The sequence below is a fragment of the Rattus norvegicus genome, chromosome 4 (assembly GCF_021556685.1).
Source record: "Rattus norvegicus strain SHRSP/BbbUtx chromosome 4, alternate assembly SHRSP_T2T, whole genome shotgun sequence".
NCBI classification, from domain to species: Eukaryota; Metazoa; Chordata; class Mammalia; order Rodentia; family Muridae; genus Rattus; species Rattus norvegicus.
The window spans coordinates 31,320,029-31,333,714 of record NC_141537.1 but is presented as its reverse complement, the minus strand read 5'-3'; the positions used below and the strand labels follow the sequence as shown (position 1 = coordinate 31,333,714).

The 13,686-nt window shown below is 41.6% G+C and overlaps 2 protein-coding genes across 6 annotated transcripts in view; one reads left to right on the top strand and one right to left on the bottom strand.

Moving 5' to 3' along the window:
- Positions 1-1,279, top strand: part of Pex1 (peroxisomal biogenesis factor 1) — a 38,991-nt gene extending 37,712 nt beyond the window's left edge. For 3 of the 4 annotated variants that reach the window (XM_087658581.1, XM_087658583.1, XM_087658582.1), the window contains one exon: positions 732-1,279. In XM_087658581.1, the coding sequence (XP_087514707.1) occupies positions 732-816 (85 nt within the window). In that variant the 3' untranslated portion in view covers positions 817-1,279. The remainder of the gene's footprint in view (positions 1-731) is intronic. The other variant, NM_001109220.1, reaches the window with a different exon arrangement.
- An 842-nt stretch (positions 1,280-2,121) lies between these two features.
- On the bottom strand, positions 2,122-13,686 carry Gatad1 (GATA zinc finger domain containing 1). 2 transcript variants are annotated; one of them, NM_001399652.1, is made up of 5 exons: positions 13,087-13,640; positions 12,468-12,593; positions 10,522-10,581; positions 5,757-5,940; positions 2,122-3,678 (listed from the first exon to the last, which is right to left on the bottom strand). In NM_001399652.1, exons 1-5 carry the CDS (start codon positions 13,318-13,320, stop codon positions 3,488-3,490), a joined length of 795 nt encoding a protein of 264 aa, NP_001386581.1. In that variant the 5' UTR covers positions 13,321-13,640; the 3' UTR covers positions 2,122-3,487. The 2 variants fall into 2 exon arrangements, with proteins under 2 accessions (NP_001386581.1, XP_087514706.1); XM_087658580.1 differs by lacking the exon at positions 2,122-3,678 and adding an exon at positions 3,769-3,877 and having other exon boundaries at positions 13,087-13,686.

Genomic DNA, 13,686 nt, shown 5'->3' with positions numbered 1-13,686 from the left:
GTGTACATACATCAGCAATGTGTACTTACTGTACAAAAAAAAAAAAAAACAAAGGAAGAGTAGGAAACAAAAATTCCCTTAATCATGTGACTTCTATTTTTAAAGTAGAGTGCTTTACCTGTGCCGGTAGCCACTGTCCCCTGAGCCATCCATCCTTCTTAAACACCATTTGGTAGACTACGTAGGGAGCCACCTTGTTGTGTTCAATGCCAGTTTCTAGAGGACTTCTGTGACAGGGTTCAGGTTCTATAAGCAGCTTGGAGCCAAGCGTTTGCACTTTCCCTGGTTCACCCTTTCCCTGGTTCACCGTGCCGAAGTGGAGTCGCCGCAGCACAGGGTGCGGGTATCTCTAAGGCTCAGAGTGCAGCACATTCGCTCTAGTGTGCAGTGTGTCCCTCACTGCAGAACAGACCAGATCGCAAGCCCTCCCATAGCTCAGTGTGCACTGTTCTAACCATGGCCCATTTGAGTACAGATGCATTATGTACTGGTTAGCAATTTCCTAGTCTTTGAATAAAAACTATAGCAGTTATAATTTTCATATTGTTCCTTGTTATCTGTATTTTATCCTGTCTAATATAGTGGCTTTTTTTCCTCCTACACTGAAACTTTGAAAATTTTAACATTGTCTATAATTTTCTAGTTTTTCTTTTCATTTCTTAAAATATAAGTATATTTGAAAAGAATCTATTATCTTTCTTATTCATTCATTAAATATCTTTCTTTTTAAGGTATGAAAACTTTCAAAATCCGAAGAAGAGAAAAAATCAAAGTGGAACAGTGTTTCGAACTGGACAGAAAGTAACGTTAGCATAAAATACACTTCTGATTTTTCTAGATGTGTCTGCTCTGATGGTCTGTCCCTAAGTTGTAACTATAAGAACGATGTATAGATTTTAATTTAATAAATCTGGTTAATCTATAAAATCACAGAATGGTAAGTGCTGTGATTGCACAATGCTCAGGACTATCTGAGATCAATAGTGCAGGCTAAATGGGGTTATTTGTAAGAGATGGTGTTTTGTCCCTCAGTCTGTATTAAGTCCTCAATGGTCTTATGTCAGTGGCAGAGCTCATTTGCTCTCCTTCAGAGGGATGCATTTCTTGGCACTCACAGACCCAGAGTCACTGTTTTTCTAGCTCCTGGCAGATTGTATGCCTTGCAACTTCTTGACTGTTTTGGAAAAAGATATATTCTATTATCTTCTTTTTTTTTGTTTTTAATCAGAACATAACATTTACACATAATTCAAATAAATTTAATCCCTTCAACCAAAAATGCCTGATTAGATTCTTGATCCAGCCCCCCCGTCCAGAATCTTTGATTTTTATCTTGATATCCTCTTAATCCATGAATTAACTTGTAAAGTCAGCCACCATCACCACAAACAGTATGTCTCATATCTAGTAATTGGCTTTGGCAAAGGAAGACAGAGGAAGGTAATTAAAATATACCGGTAAGTGCGTGAGATGCATGTGGGTGGGTACACATGCAGCATGCCTGCCTGTCTGCAGTCTTGATAACGGGCTTCGAGGTTTCAGACAACTTGCTGTATCTTCCTTTTGGATGCTGGCCACAGGTTACAGCTTTCCTGCCCTGCAGTTTTTCTTTAAACTCTAATAAAATTGTCCTCCAGCCTAAAACAAAAACCTGAGCAGCACAGTCCTCCCTCGGCTTCTCCAGCTCTAGTATTAGGTGTGGTTTTGGGTCACAGCACATATGAAATATGCTGTGCTTCCCAGAGTTGGCTCCCCTAAACGTTAACTGGTTCAGGATAACCATTGGAACTAAAGCCTGTAAACCTCCTAGGTAGCACTGTGGTGAGTCATTAATCAAAAGATTGATGTATCTATTTAATACCATCCTGGGGGAAGCATCCCATTTCCTTCTTAAGTGGTTTAAGTGAAATTTAAAAGTCCAAAGTAGGGGGCTGGGGAGATGGCTCAGTGGTTAAGAACCCTGACTGCTCTTCCAGAGGTCCTGAGTTCAATTCCCAGCAACCACATGGTGGCTCACAACCATCTGTAAAGAGATCTGATGCCCTCTTCTGGTGTGTCTGAAGATAGTTATAGTGTACTTACATATAATAAATAAATATTTAAAAAAATCCAAAGTAAACCCACTGTAAAAATGTTTTTTAATGAGAAACTGGAATATTAATATTTAGAAAATCATTTCTAATAGTATAAACAATGAACTGTATTTGATACCTTATGTAAACATGAAGATGCTTCTTCCCAACTTTGGGACAAAGAAAAAGGTGAAAGCATTCTGATGAAAATCATCAAGATCAAGTCAAATCCTTATAAATTCCTACAGCTAAAAACGTCTGTCTGGATAGATCAGGACAGAGGCAGGTACCCGCCCACTTCCCTCCATCATACCAAAACTAATGACCTTTTAGTCACTTTCAAGATAGCCAGTCACCAGTCCCTGTCTTAGCCATAGTCAGGCTACCCTCACAGAGGCTGCTGCTGCTGCCTCAGTAGGAGGAGGGATATCTATACTGTGTGTAGACCAAAGGCCTGGCTGAAGTCCCACAGAAGTAGCTGATGACAGGCAAAGGCATGTCTACTGAAAGCAGTTGAATGGTATGGCGTGAGATGAAAGTATACAGAGCCAGGGCTAATCAATCACCCACTAGTTGCTTTCTGTAGGACTAAAGCAGACAAGGTCTGCTTCTAAAGAAGGAAAAAGTCTGTGTGGCTTTGTAAGACATACTGGTCACATTTTGGTTTAGTCCTTGATCAGAAATCTAAAACTTAAACCTGCCATGGTGGTGCACACCTTTAGTCCCAGCACTTGGGAGGCAGAGGCAGGTAGATCTCTTAAGATCAATGTCAGTCTGGTCTACAGAGTGAGTTCCAGGGCAGCCAGGGCTGCATAGTGAGATCCTGGGTTAAAAAAAAATAAAAGACAGAAAAAGTCTAAAACTTAATGTTTTTATACCTGTAAAAATATAATTCACTTTATGAGTTCCTAGAAATAAATTATGAAGAAAAATAGACACTGCATGTTTATAATGATTTCTCTGGAATCTGTCACTTTGCCTAGGAAAATATTCATTAAACAGTATTTGACGGCAATTCATTCTTTTTTCACTTTGTGGTTTTCAAAGCAACAGATACTAAGCAAGGTAATATACTTACTGGGTAGTTAAAATTTTTCTCCAGTCATATTTCCATGTAAGAACTTCATGAAGAAGTAGCTGGCTTTAACCAGCTATGGTCTAACACACCTGTAATTCCAGCACTCAAGGAGGATGAGGCAGGGGGATCTCAAGGTCAAGCTAGCCTGGGCGACATATGAGACCCTATCTCAAAAACTTAAAGAAAAAAGTTTTAAAGAGAAAATGTGTGGCATATCTTGTTATAAATATAAGAAAACTGAAAATCCGGCTTTATTTTGGGATCTGTATGTATGTTCTAGGATTAAAACTGAAGCTTTACACTAGCTAAGTAAGCATGCCCCGGTTTGGTTTTGTAACTACAAGTGGTTGGCAACTGTTTCCTTCATAGTTATTGCAGGAGTAGGTCCGACATGAGTCCATATGTAGCCCTTCTCTGGTCGGGTGGGAACTGTGGGAAATGGTGATGACCTTGACTTGAAATACTCAGAAGGGGCGTGGCAGACAAATTCCAGGTACTCCATCTTCCTTGGAAGGTCTTCCTCTGGCCCTAAGGGGCAGCCAGTGAAACGGTAAATACAGTTTTGAACACAGGTATCATCTTTATAAAATGTTATCGTTCGTAGAAGAAGCACTCTTGGATGACCTACCTGATGTTAGCCTCGGAAGTCACACTCCATTATCTACTCTACTTCAACTGATTAAGGAATACAGCATCCTCTCCCACAGTGCTCGACTGAGAAAGGATCCTGAAATATCCAGTATTTCTGTAGTTTAAGAAGTGCCTGTACTCTTCTAGGTACTCTACATATATCCACACTCTGAATCCTCAGAACGTCCTCGTGGGGCTGGTTTTTCCAATTTCACATACACGCACACTGAGGAAAGCCGGATTAAGAACTGGGGAAGTTCCTTGACCAGCAGCCAGTGGAGGGGCTATGAAACCAGCAGTCTGGTCCAGAGCCTGTGCTCTGACTGTCACCATGTGACATCATCTAGGCAGGGAAGCATCCAGACTTTGAGGATCATGAAAAGGCAGTGAGTGAGGAGCCCAGAAAGCACTTGGAACACCATGGCCTCTGATGGTCCATGTTTCTAGACACAAATTCAGTCATATGACAAGCTTGAGTGAGTGAGGATAACGAGGGATGTTAGTTGTCCTCAGAGTTCTCACTAAGAAATGACTCTCCCTATAGGATACAAAATGAACAATGAAAATGTCCAATTCAGGAAGAATGAAGGTACAAAATAACTGAAGGAGACTGAACTTTCAAAATGGTATTAGTCATTTTTATGAGTCTCTCAAGAATTAGTTGTACTCTATCTTTTGAATGCCTTTAAAGTGATCAACCGAGTACCATATGCCATTTCAACCATCAACAATTTTATTTTTTGAATAAGATATCATGTATGCTGTGTAGAAAGACGTATACTAAGAATTTATAGGTTTTAGAAATAATTAGGAAAGTTCTTTTAGAAATCATGAGTAATTTTCTATAACTAACCTATATAACCTAGTTCCTGTGTTCCTCTTCACACAGTTTAGGCTTGGGTCACGCAAACACATCTTACCCACATCATGTTAGTGGGTATATACTGTTCCAGCCCACAGTAACAAATGACATTCAAGTATCAACTATATAAAATGTCTTTGTATATCCTACAATGCTCTTTACTTTTTTGTATGTAATGATATTTATGTTTTCTTTTTAAAATATTTATTTGCTATATGTGAGTACACTGTAGCTGTCTTCAGACACACCAGAAGAGAACATCAGATCTCATTACAGATGGTTGTGAACCACCATGTGGTTGCTGGGATTTGAACTCAGGACCTCTGGAAGAGCAGTCAGTGTTCTTAATCACTGAGCCATCTCTTCAACCCACCTTTTTTTATTCTAGATTGAACTTTGTTCTCACGCCTCATTTCACATACTGATGTCTAGTTATGTGCTGGAGATGGGACCATTAAACAGGTAACCAAGGTCAAATAAAAGCAAAAGAGTGGGCTCCCTCAATTCCAGATAAAGAACTACAGGCAACTAAGAAATACTGAGAGGGAATTGGTCATGGTGTTTCCTCATAGCAACAGAACAGTTAAATAAGAAGCCCCCTTTACCCCCATTATCTATTCAGCCCTGAAGTTGTATGTTTAAAGTAACATTAAATGGACTCAGCAAGTTGTATTTACGTATTTAAGAATATACATTACTATATACAGTAATTAAACAATTAACAATAACAGAAGTAGAACCATAAAGTTTGAGAAAGAATGGGGTGGGGTATACCTGAGAGGGTCAGAGGAAGAAAAGGAAAAAATATAATTGCATTTTAATTTAAAAAATTAGTGGACCCCTATCTGATAAGACTAGTGTCCTTATAAAGACACTTTATGGGGCACTCTATTTCAGTGTGCACACACAGAAAAAAGACCATGGGAGACACCAGGAAGCAAGGCCTCACACGTGCTCATCGTCAACAGCTCCCAGATCTGACTTCCGACCTTCAGAACAGTCTGTTGCTCAAGCCCTACAGTCTGTGACATTTTGCTATGACAGCTCACACAAACAAGCACATTCATTTATAATGTATTAAAGAATTAACCAAATGTAAGATGCTGTGCCTTACCTATTATATATGATGCAGGATCAAACTGGTCTCTGGGACTAGCGAGGGTGGGAATGAGCCATGTCAGTGCGGCACTCTTCTCACAATACTGGTCCTGAATGAAACCCCTGATCTGAGCATAGTACGGCTTCCCATCTTGCTCATCAATCACAGAAACAACATCACCAATTTGGTAATATACTCCCTGGGAAAACAGGACAGTCTTGTATTTAATATAGTAATAGTATTCATTCATCAGCAAGCAAATTTTCAAAATAGAAGAAAAAAAAAAAGGTCTGGGGGTTGGGGATTTAGCTCAGTGGTAGAGCACTTGCCTAGCAAGCACAAGGCCCTGGGTTCGGTCCTCAGCTCCAAAAAAAAGGTCTGAATATCAATGTTTTATATTATGTTGATGTTGTTTCCCTTCCAAATGAAAAATAATTACATAACACCAATATATGACAATTTACAACTGGGGAAATATTTCTTCATACAAATTCTTTGATTTTTATATCATGAAAGTACTACTTGTAAAAGAAGGACTTCATTTTTAAGAGGCGTTCTGAATTCACAGTAAGATCATGGAAAGCAGATTTAGGGAGTTTCCCCTAGCTCCTCTCCTGTCATATGTCCAGCATCCTCTCCTGTCTGTGTCTCCATTATCTAGTGACACACTCACGGTGACTGATGAACCTGCACATCACGATGACGCAAACATCACAAATTAACCCTAGTTGTTTTGGTGCCCTATAATCCAGGGTTTGGGACATACACAACATGGATCCACCATGATCATTGCTATAATACTGTGAGTAGTTCCACTGGCCTAAAAGTCCTCTACAGTAGCCCTACTTTTTTTTCTTTTAATAGTCATTAAGCTGTAGAAAAGTTAAATGACTTGTTGCTCAAGTCCACACCAGGCAGAAACTGTAAGCTATGTGCCTACATTAACTAGGTCAGTGGTTTTCTTGTACCACCTTAAAAACAAATCAGCATTTGCTTGGTGAGACTATAGACTCAACACTGCCCTTTCCAGTTGTCTATTCTAAGAAAATAGATATGATAAGTTCAAAAGACACGATGAAAACCCTTTTTATTAGAATCAGCATTCAGGACGTGTTACCACATTTCCCAGACTCCTTGACAACTGTCTCCTCCATGGTCCTCTGTTTTACATCTTCTCAACAACAGAATGACATACTCATTTCCTGTTCTACTTTATATGCAATTAACTAACCTGATTATCCCAGTACTGAATTCTCCCCATGCTTCTGCTATCCATCCCAGGTCTTCCTCCCTGATCTTGAGATGGAAAATTTTCACCTTTGAATATCATAATGGTTGATCTTTATGACATGTAAAACTTCCATATAAGTGGGTGCCATCTTCAACGGGCCACGTGGTCCTCAACTGTAGGAACTATGTGTGTTTTACTTGAAACAAGGCCTTTGTAGTAGCCAAAGGTACTAAGATACATACAGTTTAACCATAAATGATTATGGATAAATACTTCCAGTAATTCAGCGGCACTATGGGCATCTGACAGATCTAGAGTTTCTCCTAGTGGATGCTTCTTCACGTATCTGAGGTGACTGACACCTGGGTGACAATGAATGCACACTGTTTCTGCAGGTGACAGTCTACTTATTAGTGCAAACCCATCATCAACTGGTCCTTTTCTGCCCTACTACTCCAAGTCTGTTCTACATCCTTATCAGGTAAAGTCTGTGTTGTTATCTGCTTTGCTCACAAATGTCGATTCTCCCAAATTACAGACAACTGTATTTGTATTTCACTGGCACACAGACATATGCTGACTATGAATCACAAGTATGTAACTGAAAATAAAGCAGCCATGCAAAGATAAGGTCTTAGGGAAATTTCAATGCAAGTACACCTAGCATGTGCAATGTTCCCTTAACTGTGGAGATACAATGTAACACACTAGTCAGTACCTGAAACCTTGGATACTGCTACTCTACACACTCCAAATTTTCCTCCTATATATCCATACTTATGAAAGTTTAATTATAATTTGGGTAAGAGATTAACAGCAATAGCTAGTAATAGAATAATTAGTAATAAAACAGAACAACTGAAACTGCAGATAAGGAAAAATAGAAATACCTAACAAACTGCACTAAGACATTTACGTAAGCAGTTTGCATTTGCTGGCAGCAAAGGAGGTGAACACGAAAAGTCAAAGAACACAGGATTAGGAATGGTCACTCTAATTAATGCAGCAGGTCAATGCAGGTGCCACAGAGGCCACAGGAGTTGGAGTATAGATAGTTGTGACTGACTGGATGAAGGTGTTGGGAACTGAACTCAGGTCCTCTGTATGTAGTCTTAACCACTGGGCAATCTCTCCAGTCCCTTCCTCTCATGTTTGATCTGGGGCTCCAGCTCAGTTTAGAAGCTCACACTGACCTCTTGAACTTGCCACCATGATGTCAGCTCTGCTGTCAAGAGTGTTCAAAATGTTGGCTCTCTGCAACATTACTTGAATATTTTGCTGTATTTTACTTTTATATTTAATAAACTCAGCAGTAGATAGCAATAAAACTGATCCTTGTAATAACATGGCCCACATGCTTTTCCATTGCCACACACACAGATATCACTAGTACACTAAAACTGCTGGAGAAGTCATACAAATCTGAAGCTGCGATGGTGACCATTTGGATCGTCCATCCATTAGTAACCTTGCTAAATATTTAACATGCACAATATCAGGAAGTAATTACTACTTACAAACTTTATTTTACAGATGAAGAAACATTAGAGATTAGTAACATAATCAGCTGGCAAAGCAATGAAGCCAAGATCTTCTTAGGTTCTGGCACGACTGCCTTGCTCTGTGACTTACCATAGTATCTTGGACAAGCTAATTCATGTCTGTATGAGCCAATGCCCTTATCCATAACATGAGGAAAACAGTGACGCTCAGCACACTGTCTGACCCACAGGATACATGCTTGTGTGTGCAAGCATGCAAGTACACATACACACACGCAGGCACGTGTGTGCTCAGTCACACACACTCAACTTTATCTTATGATTAACAATTAACCATACATGAAATCCTAGAAATGTAAGGGAAACTCTGCCCTGTGACAGACTTTCCTTTTTACTAACACATGAACTAACAAAAATAAGCACACTCAAAGGTCATAACCCGTTTGAGTGCCCAAAGCTGTTTGTCCAGTTGGGTCAGGTAGAAAGCTCTGATGCACTATTGCCTCCTGCATGACAGTTTAATGGCTGCTGCCTACAGCAGGCCTGCCAGCCTTAGGGGCATTATCTCTGTTCTCCTTTTATGTCTTCCAACCTAACAGTAATGAGATGTCACATCCCTCACTGAAGTCAGAGCTATCTATAAGCTTGGCCCAAAGGAAGACCTTACTTTATCAACAAAAATATGGACAGTGAACTAAGAATACAAGTGAACTGAGAATACTTGTTCAGCTTTTTTGTTGTTGATGAAGTTCAACTGCATACTCCCTCAACTTGATTTACAAGGCTAATTTTTATTATGTAAAGAACTATATTAGAAAAACACACCCTGGGGGCTGGAGAGATGGCTCAGAGGTTAAGAGCACTGTCTGCTCTTCCAGAGGTCCTGAGTTCAATTCCCAGCAACCACATGGTGGCTCACAACCATCCGTATTGAGATCTGATACCCTCTTCTGGCCTGCAGGCATACATGCAGGCAGAAAGCTGTATGTTGTACACATAATAAATAAATATTTAAAAAAAGGAAAAGAAAAACACACCCTTATTGTGAATGTTTGCCCTTAATACTCTAATGCTTCTTGTAGGAGAGATACTATGAAGCTGCCTGTTTGCCTGCTCTGCAGACTGTGCCAATCTACACACTAATCGGGCTATATCTATATTTACATAGTCTACATATAAAAATTGATGTATTTCAAAGACAGAGTGAATGATATTAGAGATATAAACTGATATATCCCTGGAAGAAGCATATTTCCTAGACTCAGTAAACTTTTATTAAGTTTTTTCTTTGTTTTTATGTGTATGGCTGTTTTGATTGCATGTAAGTCTGTATACTATGTGTGTGCTCCTGGTGCCCAAGGAGGCCAGAAGGTGGCTTTGGTTGTCCTAGAACTGGAACACAGAGTTGTAAGCCACCATGTTGGTACTGGGAATTGAACTTGGGTCCTCTAAGAGAGTAGCCAGTGCTCTTAACTGTTGCGCTATCTCTCCAGGTCAACTTTTTTTTTTTTTTTCTTTTTTTCAGAGCTGGGGACCGAACCCAGGGCCTGCAAGCGCTCTACCACTGAGCTAAATCCCCAACCCCTTCCAGGTCAACTTTTAAAGACTTTTTTAAAAAAAAAAAAAAATTGAAAGTAGATTCTTCTCTCATATAAAACATCAGAATCACAGATTCCCCTCCCTCCACCAAACTTCCCTTCTCCCCTAGATATACTCTCTGTTTCCCTTCAGAAAAGTGCAGGCTTTGAGGGACAATAACCAAACAAGATAAAGTAAGACAAGGCAAAAGCTCTCATATCAAAGCTGGACAAGGCAACTCAATAGGAAGAAAAGAGTACCAGGAGCAGGCAGAAGAGCCAGAGACACACCCATTCCCACTGCTAGGAGTCCCACAGAGCACCAAGCTAACAGCACAACATATACACAGAGGACCTGATGCCTACTGCCGTTACTGTTCTTGCTTCTAATTTAAGGCAGCGTCACACCTGTCAGAGACTTTTCCTACAATGAGCCCAGCTGCCCTTTCTCAGTGACTCCAGAGGCTTACCTTGTAGAAGATTGACTCTGCAGTGACTATGGTAGAAACAGACTCAGGAGCTTTGATAGGCTACGAGAAAACAGATGCAAAAGCATTTGTACCTATCGAGTATGTATGGGCATTTCCCCATATACACGAGAATTATCTAGTTTAAAAAAACCAAAACACTGTTATTTGGTGCCAGAAACTACACAACACAACACACACACACACACACACACACACACACACACACACACACACACACACACCATGTGAAGCAGGTGAATATTTCCACTACTTTTGCTACTACTAATTTGAAAGTGCTGAAAAACAAAAGGTGAAGTTTCTGACTATGCTGCTAGGAGCTAACACACAAAGCTCTCTAGTGCTTCCAGACATTAACATCCCAAGTACAGAAATACAGTGGCTCTAAAAGTCTGTGCATGCCAGGATGGAAATCATAAAATAATGTACAGGTAAATATAAAATGAAAAATTTAACTTTGTTGCAAGCCTGAACTCTTTGGGGTTCTTTGCCACACTGTGCCACCATTAAAATCCCTTTTTAGAACTGCAACACAAACCTTATCACAACCTAAAAATGGCCTCTCCTATGACTTTGCCATTCTCCAAGAATGGATATGCAGAAAAATTGATAATGACGAAACGGAAGAGAACAGTCTTCCATGCAAGCCTCACAACCTGAGCTGGACAGTGGGAACCAAGGCAGCAGAGTCAGCTCCTGAAGTCTGTCCTCTGACCTCCACATATGTACCTTGGCATATGTACCTGTACTCATGTACACAATAAAAATACACTCAAAAGGAAATAAAAACAAGAACGAGGCCTGGGAGAGCATTTGCTCTTGCAGAGGACCCAGGTCCAGTCCACAGTACTCACATGGCAGCTTATAACTGTCTGAAATCCCATACCAAGGGATCCCATGCCCCTGCTAGCCTCTGAGCCTACCTGGTACACACATGCAGGAGAAACACTCATACACATAAAATACAAATAAATATTTAAATAAGAGTCTACAATCTTTACGACTCTTCTCCTGGGCCCATTTTACAAATGAATATGTCTACTTTAGAAGGTGTTTCCTGGCCAGTGAGGCATTTTGTTCCAAAAGTAATAACCAAGCTGAGATAAACAAAATATCTACAATATCATTCACTGTCCCAGAGGTACAAAAAAAACAAAAACAAAAAAAACAAAAAAAAAATCCTTATCAAACAGACTCTAGCATGAGACTTCAAACAACTTTCATACATCAGGTTTAGAAAAAATTTTGTATTTATAATCACCAAATTCATTATGAACCAATAGATACAGTGTTTCCCCTGGGGCTACCATAACATAAAGGTATTAATGAATTATGTTATTTGCCCCGCTCTTTAAAAGACAGAAGAATGTTTGGCTTTTTTTCTTTCCTTGTTTTTCAAGGCAGGGTTTCTTTGTGTAGCCCTGGCTGTCCTGAAACATACGTTCTGTAGATCAGGCTGGCCTCAAACTCAGAGATCCGCCTGTACCTGCCTTCTGAGTACAGGAATTAAATGTTAGCACCATCACTACCCAGCAAAAAAATGTTTTTAATCAAGAGCCCTGACTTCATGTAATTGTCAATGAACAAATTTAACCGATTTACAAAGGAACCATAATTTCTCTTTGCATAGATATTGTGACACATTGACCTAAATTACACATTTCTCTTAGACTTTTTTTTATATTTTCCAGATGAAAAAATAAAAGCTGAAGAAAAAAAAAAAAAACAGAAACTGCTTTTCTAACCTCAGAAATTGCAAGCTTCTTACAACAGAGCTCATCTTTTGGGAAACCTTGCCTTCCCTCCAGAATAAGGCATAAGGGCTCCCAAGAGGTACACTGAGTTCAATAATGAATTAGAGAAAGCAGTGGCAAATCCCACCATACCCAGTCTCTGATCAAGAAACACAAGGTCCACATTCATCTTACGTTTTTTAACTTAAAAATATGTCTTCTCCCTTTTCCTTTAGTGGAAACTTTCTTTTCAGCAGCTGGAGCAGATTTGTACTTGGTATTTCTGAGCCGAGCAGACCTTCTGTGAATTTCTTGCTTACTCTGTTACACAATTTAGAGAAAAGGAAATCAGAACTTCAGAAGAAAAGCCAATATAATGATCGCACAATGATCAGAGGATGCACTTGGTTAAAATACTTAAAAGACTGAGGGCTGAGATGTCAAACTCTGCAGGGTCTCCCCAAGAGGTGGCTCTGCTTTCCAGAGGGAAGAGGACAGGAGTGGGTGGAGGCCAAGGCGGGGACTATTATTCGTTTGTTGAGCTTATCGCACAAGTAAAATATCTATTTTACCCCCACCCCAAAAGTTCCCTGCATATCTCATAGCAGAATTTCAATGCAGTCACTTTAAGCAACCTAACAATTTATTAACGTAACGACAAGGACTTTAATGGTCAAGCGGTCCTCGGCCTACAACCGAATGGTCTCGTTCGGCTGACTCCGTGCGTTCGGGACCCCTTTCTGCAGCTTGTCACACACCGCCCTGTCTACCGCACGAAGCTCTTCTCCACTGGCCAGAGAGGCCGAACGCTCACCTGCTTGCCGCCCCCGCCCCCGTTGCTCTGCGACGGACCGGCCGAGGTGGTGGCGAAGGTAGCAGTGCCGAAGCCGCCTCCGCCCCCGGTCCCGCCCGCCACTCCCGCGCCGCCGCCCCCGCCGCCCCGGCCGGTGCAGTGATGACAGAGGATCTCGCCCTGTGGACTCTTCTTCCACATGGAGGACGACGTGGTCTTGCACATGCTGCAGGTGGGCTTCAGGCCCAGCGGCATGGTGGGCGGCTCGGGCGGCCCCCGCGGTCGCAGCGACACGGGAATGGCGGCCGTCTGCACTGGCCGCCCAGGGGTCGGCCCGCCACCTCGGCGACTGGAAGAGCAAGGTCTGAGGTGCTGAGCCGCCCGCGCCGGTACCCAGCGGCCGCCGCCGGCCCCTGGAGGCGGGAAGCGGGCCCCAGCAGCCCGGGCCCCAGCTCTGGAGCTGGGCCGCCCGCGGGGCACGGAGGCCCGAAACTCGTCCCGGCCTCCTGGGAAAGCCAGCTCGGGGGACCCGGGGGACGCTACCCGGGGCGGACCGGGCCGCCCGGGTCCCGAGGGTGACCAAAGCCCTACCTCCACCCACCGCGGCTTCCGGCGAGGGGC